The sequence below is a fragment of the Cicer arietinum genome, chromosome 7 (genome assembly GCF_000331145.2).
Source record: "Cicer arietinum cultivar CDC Frontier isolate Library 1 chromosome 7, Cicar.CDCFrontier_v2.0, whole genome shotgun sequence".
Classification (NCBI taxonomy): Eukaryota; Viridiplantae; Streptophyta; class Magnoliopsida; order Fabales; family Fabaceae; genus Cicer; species Cicer arietinum.
In genome coordinates this window covers 31,052,852-31,064,400 of record NC_021166.2, presented here as the reverse complement: position 1 = coordinate 31,064,400, position 11,549 = coordinate 31,052,852, and the positions used below count along the sequence as shown (strand labels likewise).

The 11,549-nt window shown below is 33.8% G+C and overlaps 1 protein-coding gene across 1 annotated transcript in view; it reads right to left on the bottom strand.

The window, feature by feature from the left end:
- Positions 1-4,618, bottom strand: part of LOC101500707 (protein SAWADEE HOMEODOMAIN HOMOLOG 2) — a 10,160-nt gene extending 5,542 nt beyond the window's left edge. Inside the window, exons 1-4 of the mRNA XM_073363893.1 lie at positions 4,254-4,618; positions 361-446; positions 214-259; positions 1-141 (exon numbers count right to left, since the gene is read on the bottom strand). Coding sequence (XP_073219994.1) covers positions 1-141; positions 214-259; positions 361-446; positions 4,254-4,307 — 327 coding nt within the window. The 5' untranslated portion in view covers positions 4,308-4,618. The remainder of the gene's footprint in view (positions 142-213; positions 260-360; positions 447-4,253) is intronic.
- Positions 4,619-11,549: the final 6,931 nt, after the last annotated feature.

Genomic DNA, 11,549 nt, shown 5'->3' with positions numbered 1-11,549 from the left:
AATGGGAGAAGCTGTTAGTTGAGGCATATTCCTTGCTGGTGCCATATTATCCCGAGGCATGGGCGTGATATTTAACTTCCCAGGAGTCTTACTAGATTTAGCCCTTATCGCATATCGCTTATTTTGAAACCAATTCCATACCTATAATTACATGGAACACTAAGAAAACGGAGGTCGAAAGGTTCCTCATCATAATAAATACTGCAGTCTTACCTGTTTCATCTGTACTGTAATCTTGCCTTTACGCTCAGGTGACTCACTAAAACAAAAAAATGGAAGCATAAATCTAATACCACTTTTCAGGAGCATATCAAATTCTACTCGTAAAATACTAAAATAATTATGTGTACGATAACACACCTAAACTTGTCTGCAAGAGCTGCAAGAACCTCTCGTGCTGGCATTGCATTGTTGTGTTCATTAAGAATAACCTCCATTTCTGTTACCTATATAGATAAAAAGTAGTTTTAGGAATAAATGCGTCATCAAAATTGTATGTTGTGATATTTTAGGTGAAAAGAGAAGAGAATTAGAAAATAATAAGGACTTTGAATTTGATTTATCAAAATCATTTTTGGTTTTATCATTAAAAATATTCCTCAAGTATAGGGATTTAATTGTATAGGAGTACTAATAGGAATTTGATTATATAGGAGTACTAATAGGGATTTGGTTGTATAGTAGCCTTGTATATATATATGTGATGTATTGCCAACATATTTCAATTTAATAATATTTTTACCCCAAATACTTGAGATGATTGATAATAACTCACAAGACACCAAGCACTAAACCCCGTTTATTTATTTAAGTGATATGGAAATTAATTATATGTGATACTCTAAGAAAAGAAACTGATCCAATGAGATAAATAAACATATGCCAACACAATATCAAGATATTATGAAATACTATGAGAAACTACATATGTAATGAATCTGAATATTATTCAATATGATCAATCTGAATACAAGAGAAGTATTTATAGAACCTAGGTACTAACTGCATCTATAACTGCCTAGCTACTTGAGGAGCTTTGCAAACAGACAGTTGTCCTATACACCAACACTTGCACATTATCGCACATACCCAATCATTCAACCCTATAAGCTCAAGGTCTCTATACCACCTTGAGTTTGCTTCTAATCGAAGAGTAGCGTAATGGAGGCAGTGGCTTCGTTAGAATAGTAACAAGCTGGTCAAGTGCTACTATATGAGTAACAACAAGCGAATTATTCACCACTTTATTGCCAACAAGGTAAAAAGAGATCAAGCTCCAAATGCTTTGTTGGTGAATAAAACATTGGATTATGAAAAAGTGAAATGCAATTCTATCAAAAGGGGATATATCTGTATGATTTCAGCAGCGGTTAGAGTTAGGCTATAGTGCTCTGCTTACACACTTGAATTTCTAAGATGAACCATCTTAGTTCTCTTTTACGCGAAAAACTCATTTGCACCCAACAGATGTCTTGTTGCCGGGTAAAGGAATCAAGGTCCAAGTTAGATTAGAAAATAGTGCATCATATTCAGATTGTGCTGCCTCTTTCTAGAGTGGTATAGCAGGGCTTGCTCAGTTGAAGTTGGTTCAAAAGTGATCGGGAGTAGAGGTGGGCTTAATTCTAGGCTTGACAATGCCATATTTTGATTTGGTTTGCATTGACTAGGAGATTAGAATGGACGTTTGGAGGTAACTGAAAACGTAGAAACAGGGGAATAAAACGGACTTGGGGGAACCAGCGCAGCACAAAAATTAGGGAAGGATGAGTAGATGCTTAAGGTAGTCAAAATAGACTGGGGAGAGGGAGAGGAGGCAGGCCTAGAAGGATTGGAATAAGGTTTCATTAAAAAGGACATCTTTTGAAATGTAATTCTTCCATCGGCACGATGAATTTGTATCCTTTATTATTTGAAGGTTAGTCTATAAATGTGCATTTAGCTGACTTACATTGAAACTTATGTTGGTTGTAAGGTCTTAGTAAAGGGTAGCAAGCACATCTAAAAACATTGAGGGGAAAGTAATCTGGTGGTCTATTTAATAATGTAGTAAATGGTATGGAATTATTGTGAGCTAAGGAAGGCAACCTGTTTATGAGGTAGGTTGCAGTTTGAAAGGCATGGAACCAAAATTTAATTGGTATTGAAGCAGGGGATAAAAGGGATAGGCCTATTTAGTGAGGTTCCGGTGTTTACGTTCTCTTAGAATTTGGATTGGGTCTAACTCATCCCTATTATAAAAACACTACCAGGTCATATCTCATCAAATGTAAGACTCTCAATACACTCAACAACACAAATTTGGTGATGAGTGTGAGGACAAAGTAGTCGATCGACATTTCCTAGGTCAGCTAAGTAGTAAGTATTTGGAAAGCCTAAATTCTCCTCCCCAATCTTTTTCATCTACCTTAGTCTTATGATTTTGTTGCAATGGAACATGCCAAATGTTTCTAATTTAGATTGCAGAAAACAAATTCAAGTGAAACAACTAAATGCATCAACAAAGGTAACATAATAGGAATGCTCCCCAAAAAGATTTAGAGGGGGCTGGTCCCCACAAATCACTGAAAATGAATTCAAGAGATGAATTGTAAGCTGAGATAGAGGAATGAGAAGGTAACCTATGAGATTTATCCGTTCAGCAAGAACACAAAAATCAATGGTGCTTTTTATTTGCAATGAACATATTCCAAAGCTTGGAAACAATAGGAAGTACAGCATCTTGAGGGTGACCTAGTATACAAGGCCGTAAGAAGTATATCTGTGAAGTTTGTTGATTTATAGTGGTGTTGAAAACAATAGGTATATTATTTTCAGTTTGCAAGGATGAAACAGCTTAATAACAAAATTTTAAAACGGAACTACGCCTAGCTTATAGCTGGAAGCAGATAACAGGTTTAAGAAACAGTAAAGACCATCCAAGCCAAGCTCTTCTCTCAATTCCTTATTATTTCTCTTCTCCTATTATCTAAAACACCATAACATTAACATGACTAAATTTAGTATCTATTATGGCACATTCAAGATTGGTGAAGTTGCAGCCGTGCATAAGGTTTTCCTTTCTATTTTTGAAAAAGAAAAAGAAAACAAATACAATATGGGCTATTCACCATTTCGGTAGCATAATATAGAAGAGCAAAAATGGAAAAAACTGTAGAAAGTTTGGTGACAAAGATAAACAAATGAATCTTAAAGGTCATTCAACAGCACAAGCTTATGAAACAAGTGCATGAACAGAAAATAGGAAGAAGAAAAGTAGACAAGGGATTAACGTGGTTCAACCAAGACCAAACAAAGATAAAGACATACATCAATGGGGAGAACAAATAAAAAATTTACTATGATTATTGAAATTTATGAGGAGTAGCCTCTCATCCCTCACAACGTAATCCCAAATCCTAAGGCAGACAATAAAATTTGTTTGAGACCTACAATGAGCTAAAGGGTTCAATATAATCACCCAGAGACATGAATTCAGCTGTCCAATTAAGATTGAACTTCTTGTCGTTCGAAATTGAAAAATGAATCTACAACACAACGTTAGAGTGTGAACCAATCTGATCAAGATCAAACAGAACAGATCTACAACAGAACAAATGCGTGACTGCATGCAATCCATTTTCAAGCTAAAAACATACATTAATCGGCAAAACATGTATAAAAAATCACTATATATGATCAAGGAGATTATGAGGAGTAGCTATTAAATGCTAACATGCTAATTCCAATACACTTAAATCCTAAGGCTGGGAACAAAAATTTATGTTAGGTAGTGAGGTTGGCACATCACACCACTTTCATAATAGATGACTTACACAATATTTTTTTTATAAATTCAAATCTTTATTATGGGAGACACATCTCATCTCATGCAAAGTCAGAGAGAACCTACCAACTGCGGAATTTTGGACTAAAACAGTATTATTATTAGTCACAATACGAGTCCATCATTTTCCCTAATTTAACTTCCAATATAAGAGCACTAACTTGATGCATATATTTTCAGCACCCAGTAGTATCGATTTACTACGCCAATATAAAAAATAAAATAAAAAACAAATGAAAAAGAAATTTCGACTATCAAGAAACCATAACACATTTGCATTACAAAGTTGAGTGAGAAAATTGAAAGCCCCAAAATCACGCAGAAACAAATAACCGTTATTATTTAAATAATAATAAATAAAAAGAGGGAAAACAAAAGATGAACGAATGTGAAGTAAAAATATGGAGTGAGTGGAATTGAATATTAATACCTCAGGCTGAGTGAAGCGGAAGGCGGGGCCTCCGTTACTGGGTGGGCGACCCATGAAGCAAGGGATTCCAGAAACGAAACGACAGATAAATTAGTGCTTTGTTGTTGGAATTGAAATAAAGCAAAGCGAGAACACGACTACGAGGGAGCGTTCGTTTGGATTGAAAAAGATTTTTAATATGGAATGAATGAATGAATGAATGAAACCCTGGATGTGCTCGCTACCAAGAGATGTAGGACTCACGTACAAATCAATCTAAAAATATAAAATCGAAAACGCTTAAAAATACAAATTACAACTATAATTCACAAAATCTAAGAAATTTGATTTTAATGTCTTAAAAGGATATATTTGATTTGCAAAACTAAATAGAAATAGTTTTTTTTTTACTCTAATCTATTTAATAGTCAATACAATGCACTTGATAAAATAATATAAGTTTTTCTATAATATTAATAAAAAAATTTAATATGTCTATGTATTTCATAAAATAATATAATGTTTACTATAATATTAATAAAAAAAGATGAAAGAGAAAAAAAATATAGAAAAGCACAAAAGTTGAATAATTAATAATTTTAAATATACAATTAATCCTTGTAAAATATAATAAATTTGATTTTAATTTCTACAAAAAAAAAAATCTTTAGTTTTCTGCAAAATACAAGAAATTTGATTTTTAATTCATACATAATAAAATAATTTGTTTTTATCCTTATAAAATGCAAGAAATTTGGTTTTAACCCTTGCGAAAAGTTTATACTTTATCTTTTATTTTCTTTCATTAAATCAACTAACAGTAGAAGCAAACCAATCAATGGAAATATATCTTTTGCACCATACATTAACAGAAAAATGCATAATATATCTTCAATTATAAGTTGACTTTTTCTACCACTTCTTGGACCAACATAAATCAAAGTCCTTACAATGGTTGTCATTTTCTTTCTGTATAATATTTGAAAGAATTTAATATAAGAATATAATGCAAATCAGTTAAATACAGGTTCAACAGGATAAGTTAAATACCAAAAAACTTATCTTCGTTGATGTCCTAATTCCTTTGGTTTAGTAATTTTCCTATATGCAAGTGCTGATGAAAGTGGCGCTACAAGTTCAATTGATGCTTAAGTAGGGTCAATTGCAGCTAGAGGTTCAAGTTCAGTTGTTGGTTGTGTTGTTGCAGGTTCAACTACTGCTTGTGTTGTTGCAGGTTCAACTACTGCTTGTGTTGTTGCAGGTTCAACTACTGCTTATGTTGTTGCAGGTTCAATTGGTGCATTTGAATTAGGCATATGACCTTGTAATTTTTTGTTGCAAATTTATTGCAGTTTGCAAGGACTAAAACGATTTTTAATCATGCAAACTATAAATTCAAACCTCTTGCATTTTGCAGAGGATTAAAACAAAGTTTTTTATTTTATTTTATAGAGACTAAAGCCACATTTCTTTCATTTTATAGGGATTTATTGTATATTTAAGTTTTAAAGTCATTGATTACTCAATCTTTAAAAAAAAATGGAATAAGACGTAGGGACTAAAAAAAGTGTTTACATTTTACATGATCTTAAATTAAAATTTTTATTTTGTAGGGACTAATCAAATTTATTGTATTTTGCATGGACTAAATCCATGTTTAAGTCAATCAAATTTTTTATTAAATTATACTATTTTTCATTGATTATTTTTACAGAAGTAAACATGTGGCGCATTTGAAATCACTTTTATCAAATACCAAAATGACAAAACAAAACAAAACAAAACTTTCATTTTTTCTGTTAAAAGTGGTACTCAATTAAGAAGTCTTGCGATAGGATATGTTTTGAGTATGTAATTTCAGTTAATTAGTTGTAACTACTTTAGTTTGTCACTCCTAAATTGTAAACAAACTGCATATAAGCCAAAGCAAGCAAGGCAACTCATATATAGAATGCAAGTTGCAGTTTTGCTAAGTGTAGAAAAACTGGCACCATAGAAGCAAACTATCATTGTAATCATGCTCATCTCATTATGAGTGATAATTCAAGTCGGATTCAGTCCCCCAGATTTTGGAGTTTATCTCTAAACCAGGTTAACAATTGTGTGTGTTCATTTTAGATTTGCAAGGCTTTAATTCTGTTAGTTAGAAAATGGAGAATGTTCTCCGTTTAAATCTGATCAATCTCCGTTTTCATTTTCAATCAATATGCATTTTTGTGTACAAAACCAAGAAAAGTCTTGGTTTAATTACTCATTGATCTCCGTTTTTCACAACAACTGGTATCAAGAGCATGGGAGTATTCGATTCAAAGGAAATATGGCATCAACAAATTATGTACTGGAAAAATTTGATGGGAATAATGATTTTGGGTTATGGCGTCTCAAGATGAAAGTATTGCTGGTTCATCAAGGTTTGACAGAAACACTGGGAGGAGAGAAAGACATGGCGTCCACACTACCAGAAAAGGAGAAAAAGGATATCATGAACAAGGCTCATAGTGCTCTAATCTTGAGTCTTGGAGGCAAGGTTCTGAGGGAAGTGTCAAAGGAGATCTCTACAGCAGGTATTTGGCTCAAATTAGAATCTTTGTACATGACAAAATCATTAGTGAATCTTTTGTACTTAAAACAAAAATTATATACTTTCAAGATACAACTTGGGAGGTTAATTAAAAATCATATGGATGAGTTTAATAAGATTGTATTAGATCTTGAAAATATTGATATAAAATTGGATGATGAGGATCATGCCCTATTGTTGATAAATTCATTACTAAGCTCTCTTGAAAATATGTGTGATACACTTCTTTATGGTAGAAATTCATTGTCAGTAGAAGAAGTACAATCTGCACTAATCTCCAAAGAATTGAAGAAGAAGTCATATGGGAAAGAAGAAAGTAGTGGTGAGGGGTTGTTTGTCAAGGCTAAGGCAGGGAAGAAGAATAAAAAAATAGAAGAATAAGTTCAAGAATAAAGAAAAGGACAAGTCAAAAATGAGATATTTCATATGCAAGAAAAAGTGGCATTTCAAGAAAGAATGTCCAAATTGGAAAGGATATAAATGATCAAATAGTGATGATGATTATGGAAATGCATCTATAGCTTCTAAAGGATATGAAAACATAGAAGTTCTTATGGCAAATTCAACTGAAATCATGGATGATGATTGGGTACTTGACTTAAGGTGTTCATTTCACATGACTTCAAATAGAGATTGGTTTCTTGACTACAAAGAAATCGATTGAGGTAAGGTGATTATGGGAAACAAATCAGTTTGCAAGGTAGTTGGAATTGGTTCTATCAAGCTGAAGCTGGAAGATGGAACCATGAAGATTTTGTCAAAGGTTAGACATGTTCCAGAACTAAAGAGGAATTTAATTTCTCTAGGAATGATTGTAATCATGAAGGGAACAAGGGATCATGGCATCTACCTTCTCAATGGTTAAGCAGTGACAAGAATGGCAACAGTGGATTTTCAAGCATCAAGCAAAGCCAGCCTGTGGCATCAAAGGATGGGACATGTGAGTCTAAAGGAAATACAAGTTCTGGATAGACAAGGCATATGGTCAAGTTCTCTACATGGAAAGATGCATAGGGTCAAGTTCTCTACATGGAAACATTGCTCAAAAGGAATTCTGGAATATGTTCATAGTGATCTATGAGGCCCTGCAAAGATTGCTTCACATGGAGGTAACAAGTATTTCATTACATTTCTTGACGATTATTGTAGAAAAGTATGGATTTACTTGTTGAAAAGTAAGGATGAAGCATTTAAAACCTTTAAAGATTGGAAGTATATGGCTGAAAATATGACTGACAAAAGGATTAAACTCTAAGCACATATAATGGTCTTGAATTTTGTAGTAAGGAAGTCACTAGTTTTTGCAAAGCTCATGGTGTGAACAGATATAGGACTTTAAGGAGCACACCTCAGTAAAACGGACTAGCTGAAAGGATGAATAGAACCTTGCTTGAAAAAATGAGATGCATTATGTCAATTGCAGGGATGCCTGCACAATTTTGGAGAGAAGTTGTCCATACAACTTGTTATTTGATAAATCTGAGTCCTTCTACTGCAATTGAACTCAAAACCCCTCAAGAGATGTAGACAGGGCATACTGCAAACTACAATCATCTAAAAGTATTTGGATGTGGTGCATACTACCATGAAAATAAAGGGAAACTAGCCCCTCGAGCCAAGAAAGGGTATATTGTTGGATATCCAAGTGGTGTAAAAGGTTATAGAATATGGTGTCTTGAAAGGAGGAAATGTATCATCAGCAGGGATGTTAAGTTTCATGAGGTTGAGTTATATAAGTCTGTAAACGATCCTACAAATAAAAGCTCACATCAAATTGAAGATGGGAGGTTTGATTTTGAGGTGGAGAAAGCTAGAGAGAAACAGAGAACGTTCTTGGAACAACAACATAATCAACACGACATAACTGAGAGGTTTGATCTTGAGGTGGAGAAAGTTGCAAAAAAATAGAGAACGTTCTTGACTTCACCCACAAAAAAGGAGAAAGATCTACAAAAGTCAAGAACGTTCTTGACTTCAGAACAACAGCAAGCTCAACAAGACAAGATTGATGCTAACTCAATAGAACATGCTATGTTTTCAGAAGAGGAATTAGATCTTTATAACCTCATCAGGGACAGAGAAAGAAGGACATCAAAACCCACTCAAAGATATGGTTATGCAGACATGATCAGCTATGCATTACATGTTGTTGAAGAAATCATACAAGAAGATCTCATGAACTACAATGAAGTTGTCAGGTCTCAAGACAAAGACAAATGGATTTTAGCTATGACTGAAGAGCTGAAATCACTGGAGAAGAACGACGCTTGGGAACTCATACTTAAGCCAACCAACAACAGAATTGTAGGAAGCAAGTGGATCTTCAAAAGGAATGAGGGAATTCCAGAAGTTGAACCACCCAGATTCAAAGCACGACTAGTAGCAAAGAGATTCACTCAAAGAGAATGTGTAGACTACAATGAAATCTTTTCTCATGTAGTCAAGTATGCATCTATAAGGATAATTCTAGCCATGGTAGCACACTTTGACATGGAATTGTTGTAGATGGATGTCAAAACAACATTTCTTCATGGTGATCTGAATGAAGCAATCTTATTGCAATAACCAAATGGATTTAGGACTCAAAGAAAAGAGGATTGGGTCTGCTTATTAAAGAGATCACTCTATGGGATAAAGCAATCACCAAGTCATTGGTATTTGAGGTTTGATTCATTTGTGCTCAGTCAAAATTATGCTATAAGTAATTTTGATATTTTTGTGTACTATATAAACAAGTATCATCAGCCATGTACGTTTACTTGCTGCTATATGTGGATGATATGCTAATAACATCTAAAAGTATGAAAGAAATAGAAAAATTGAAAGGTCGGTTGAAGAAAGAATTCAAGATGCAGGACTTGGGGCCAGCCAAGAAGATCCTAGGAATGGAAATCATCAAAATTAGAGAACAAGAAAAACTGATAATTTCTCAAGAAAGCTACATTGGAAAGGTTCTAAATAGATTCAATATGAGTGAGTCAAAGGCAGACAACTCTCCACTAGCAGCTAATAAAAGAAACTAAGCCATAATGGGAGGTGCAAAAGAGTTGAGTCAATCGTCTTCTTCACAGAAAGCGTACCAAATTGCAATTGCAATAGAAAGTGTGTTCTTCACATAGCCAACACAAGGTTGAACTCATGAAGTTTCTTTTACGATTTCTCATTTTATAAGGTTCATAAATTTTTATTTTATTTAAATTTGTTCTTGATTCACAGATTCAGTAATTCTTGTTTTGTCCCTGAATTATTGAATCAATTTAAATGGTACTGAAATTAAGTTTATGCAATCCTAATTAGTTTTATGCTAAACTTAAATTTTATCCCTCCCAGTTTCTGCTTGAACCATTGTAAGACCCATAATTTTAAAGTATACTTTATGTATTTTTGTGTATTTTGGATATTGGCTCGGAGGCTTTTTAGCCAAAGTTATTAATATTTTGGAGTTTATATGATCAAAAAGATATTTTGATGCCGATTAGAATTACTCGTCGATGAATAAATTAAATTAACTACGGTGAATCTTTTACGAAGAATTTAATGCGTTATGGGTGAAATGGTAAATTAACAAATATCTAGATATTTTGAGATATTTGTTAATTATAATTAATATATATAATGAATATATGTTTGGAGGGAATGGAAAAGGGAAGGAAGAGGAGAAAGAAAAGGAAATAGAAAGAAAGGAAATTAGAAGGAAGGAAAAGGAAAAGAAAAGAAACATTTCCATCTTCTCTCTCCCTGCCTTGCGTGAACCTCCCTCCCTCCTTTTTCCATTTTTCGTTTTCTTTGCTTCCTTTAAGTTCGAGAATTTAAACCCAAGGCTAGTGGGTGAGAAAGATCAAGTTCTCAACTCCTTCCTCCTTCTTGGATTCGAAAACGGAGTTAAGGATTTCAAAACCATCTAACACAAACCTCCCCGTTTCATCTAGATCCAAGCTTCGTTTCGCGAAGAGATAGAAGGGAAAGTTGCTCACTACCACGCTACGGTGCTAGGGAACCAACTTTGGAAGCGGCGTTGCGAGCGGAGATTTTACCGGATTTACTCGCGGTACCGTAATCGCACGTTAAAGCTAACGTGAAGGTAAGGGCTCCTTCCAAACTTCTAGTTTGCATTTAGGGACTTATCTGTGGTTGTGTGGAAAGGAATTTGTTAGGGTTGAAGGGTTGATTTTGGGGGAAAATGAATCTAAGGCTTTATGGGTAAAATCTTAGAGTTAGGTTTTGGTTATATTGATGAATGTTTCGTGGAAAATGAATTTAAACTCATTTATGTACGATTTTGGGGGAAAATGAATCTAAGGCTTTATGGGTAAAATCTTAGAGTTAGGTATTGGTTATATTGATGAATGTTTCGTGGAAAATGAATTTAAACTCATTTATGTATGATTTTGAGTAAATGAAACTGTTGTGTTTGAGTGGTGGATTGTGTTGATTTGTGTTCGTCGTATTTGACGTGTTCTTAATTAATACTGATGAAATTTGTTGTGTGTATGGTTGGATTCTGTGGAGAAATGAATTGATGTGTTTTGGTATGAGTTATGGATTGGATCTGATAATAGGTTTGAGTTGTTTTGTGTGGAATTTGAAAACCATTAGAGTTAAACGAGTATTAAGAATGGGGAATCTCTTAATGTCTACGTTTACTTAATGTTGGCGTGAAAACCATTCGAGTTAAACGAGTATTAAAAATGGGGAATCTTTTAATATCTCGGTTTACTTAATGTGTGTTTGAGAAA